General features: G+C 35.8%; 1 protein-coding gene across 1 annotated transcript; it reads right to left on the reverse strand.

Annotated features, from left to right (window-relative positions):
- Positions 1-411: 411 nt before the first annotated feature.
- On the reverse strand, positions 412-987 carry LOC126893120 (uncharacterized). Its single transcript, XM_050663066.1, has one exon. It carries the CDS (start codon positions 985-987, stop codon positions 412-414), a length of 576 nt encoding a protein of 191 aa, XP_050519023.1.
- Between the last annotated feature and the right edge of the window lie 432 nt (positions 988-1419).

Genomic DNA, 1419 nt, shown 5'->3' on the forward strand with positions numbered 1-1419 from the left:
GAGCGTTTTTGTTTTATTCCGATTTTTATATAATCATCATGGCTGTTTACTGCAACCTTATCAAAAACGAAATAAATTATGGCTGAGCTGCAGGGCAAATCCTAAATTCTAAAAAGGGTCGTAAGGTATTAAAGGGCGCTTTTAAATTATATAGGGATTCGTTACTAGATTAAGAGATATAAATTCTATTTGTAACAAATTTAAAATAATTATGTAGTGCCTCTCTTCCATGCAAAGTATTCATGGAATTAATATAATGAAAGAAACTCTTATATTATTTTATATCATGCTAATCCAACATAACCTCTATTTTGTTGACTTTAATGATAGTATAATGGAAAAGCATGTTCTTCTTCTTCTTCTTCTTTTCTTCTTCTTCTTCTTTCTAGGACGATCGATCATGCTAGTAGGCTACTGCCTGTTCATTGCCATCAAGTCTTCCCCGGACGATGAGGTCCAGCATTTTCGCCATCGTTTTGGTGGTTTACCGTGTGGTCTTTTACTTTCTGGGTCATTCGTTTTTATGCGTTTAACGAGTCTGCTGTCCTCCATTCTCTTTATATGTTTGTTCCAATATCTTCGTCTCTGTCTCACCCACCTTCCTATGTCCTGTATTCCACAGCTTTGTCCGATGTCTTCACTTCTTATTCTGTCACGTAGAGTTTTGCCTTGTATACTTCTTAGTGTTCTCATTTCAACTGTTCTCATCATTTGTAACGTTCTATTTGTGTCATATATTTTAACTCTACTTTCAGTATTTAGATATTTGTTCTTCCATACGATTTCTTTCAGGCATCCCGAGATTCTAGCTGCTTTCATTGTTTGTTCTCTGGCCTCGTTTGAGAGATTTCCATAGCTTGTTATTTCGGCTCCAAGATATTTGAAGTGATTCACCTGTTCCACAGTTTTGGAGTAAATTTCTAATTTGCATCTTATCGGTTCTTTGGAAATTACTAGGCACTTAGTCTTCTCGGTGTTGATGAGCATATTTAGTTGTTGTGCTTTAGTATTAAATGCATACAGTAGACTTTGGAGATTGTCTTCAGAATCGGCGATAAGGACAGCATCGTCAGCGTAGCAAACGACTCTAAGAATGTATTACCCATCTTAAATCCAGCTGTTCTGGGAGGTTTTCTATTATTTTGTCCATTAATAAATTAAATATGAAAGAGCTCAGTGAATCGCCTTACGGAATCCTGTATTTATAACTGTCTTCTGTTGTCAAATGTCCTACTCTTATTTTTGATTTACATTATTTGTTAATATCGTGTACTATGTTAATAAGCCTGTAGTTTAGCCCGTTTCCTTTCATTATTCTTAACACGTTCTTTAATTTCACTCTGCTAAAAGCCTTGATCATGTCGACGAAACACATATAGGGTGTCCCAAAAGTAGCGGAACGGTCGAATATTTCGCGAA

Source organism: Diabrotica virgifera, chromosome 10 (genome assembly GCF_917563875.1).
Source record: "Diabrotica virgifera virgifera chromosome 10, PGI_DIABVI_V3a".
Taxonomy (NCBI): Eukaryota; Metazoa; Arthropoda; class Insecta; order Coleoptera; family Chrysomelidae; genus Diabrotica; species Diabrotica virgifera.